The sequence below is a fragment of the Puccinia triticina genome, chromosome 8A (assembly GCF_026914185.1).
Source record: "Puccinia triticina chromosome 8A, complete sequence".
Lineage (NCBI taxonomy): Eukaryota > Fungi > Basidiomycota > Pucciniomycetes > Pucciniales > Pucciniaceae > Puccinia > Puccinia triticina.
The window spans coordinates 5,510,700-5,511,461 of NC_070565.1; the positions used below are offsets into that span (position 1 = coordinate 5,510,700).

General features: G+C 41.7%; 1 protein-coding gene across 1 annotated transcript; it reads left to right on the top strand.

Moving 5' to 3' along the window:
- PtA15_8A585 (uncharacterized protein) lies at positions 1-499 on the top strand (the record flags this gene model as incomplete). Its single annotated transcript, XM_053172029.1, has 2 exons — positions 1-97; positions 333-499. 2 exons carry the CDS (start codon positions 1-3, stop codon positions 497-499), a joined length of 264 nt encoding a protein of 87 aa, XP_053023234.1.
- Between the last annotated feature and the right edge of the window lie 263 nt (positions 500-762).

Genomic DNA, 762 nt, shown 5'->3' on the forward strand with positions numbered 1-762 from the left:
ATGGTGGAATCAACCCAAACATCGAAGAATGCCGCAAAGAACATGAGCAATATTGTTTCCATCAATAAAGATCAACCAGCAGGAGAGGTCGGTCGAAGTACAGAGGTTGCAGTTGAGTCATGAACAGAGTACCAGACAACTGTGTAGTTACAACAACTCCAGGAATATAGGGAAAATTCCTTTTTTGTCGATGCATGGTTTCAAATAACTGTGAAGATTTGCACTACGCATTCTCCAGAACAAGTCTTCCGTTTTTGCCCAAACAACTGTTAGATATTCTCAGGAATAAGGGTGTTAACGCATTACGTATATTGTTTTGAATTCTGTAACAGAAGATAGGTCCAATGCAGCTCCGGGTCCAGAACCTGTCGATAAGAGCACAGGTGGCGAGTTGGATTTCGAAGAAGACGATATCGTGGAATCTAACCTTAAAGGAGATGTACCTAGTGGAGAGGATCCCAAATTCCTTGAATTAATAAGAGCTACTCCAAGTCAGTAAACACCTGGTCTAGTCACTTGGGTGTTACGTTTGCAATTGGTGTTCCTAATACACACTTCTATTCCCTGTAATAAGACCCAGAGAAAGCAACCACAGATGCAAAGTCGATTCTTATAGAGCAAGCGATCGCAGTGTTGAACGCGGGCAATGCATCAGTCGCATTGGTCTTGATGAAAGCGGCAAACAAAATCAAACCCAACAAATCAAAAATTTCTAGTTCCGATAATGTAGTTGAAGACTCCCAAGACGGAGGTTTAATGTAT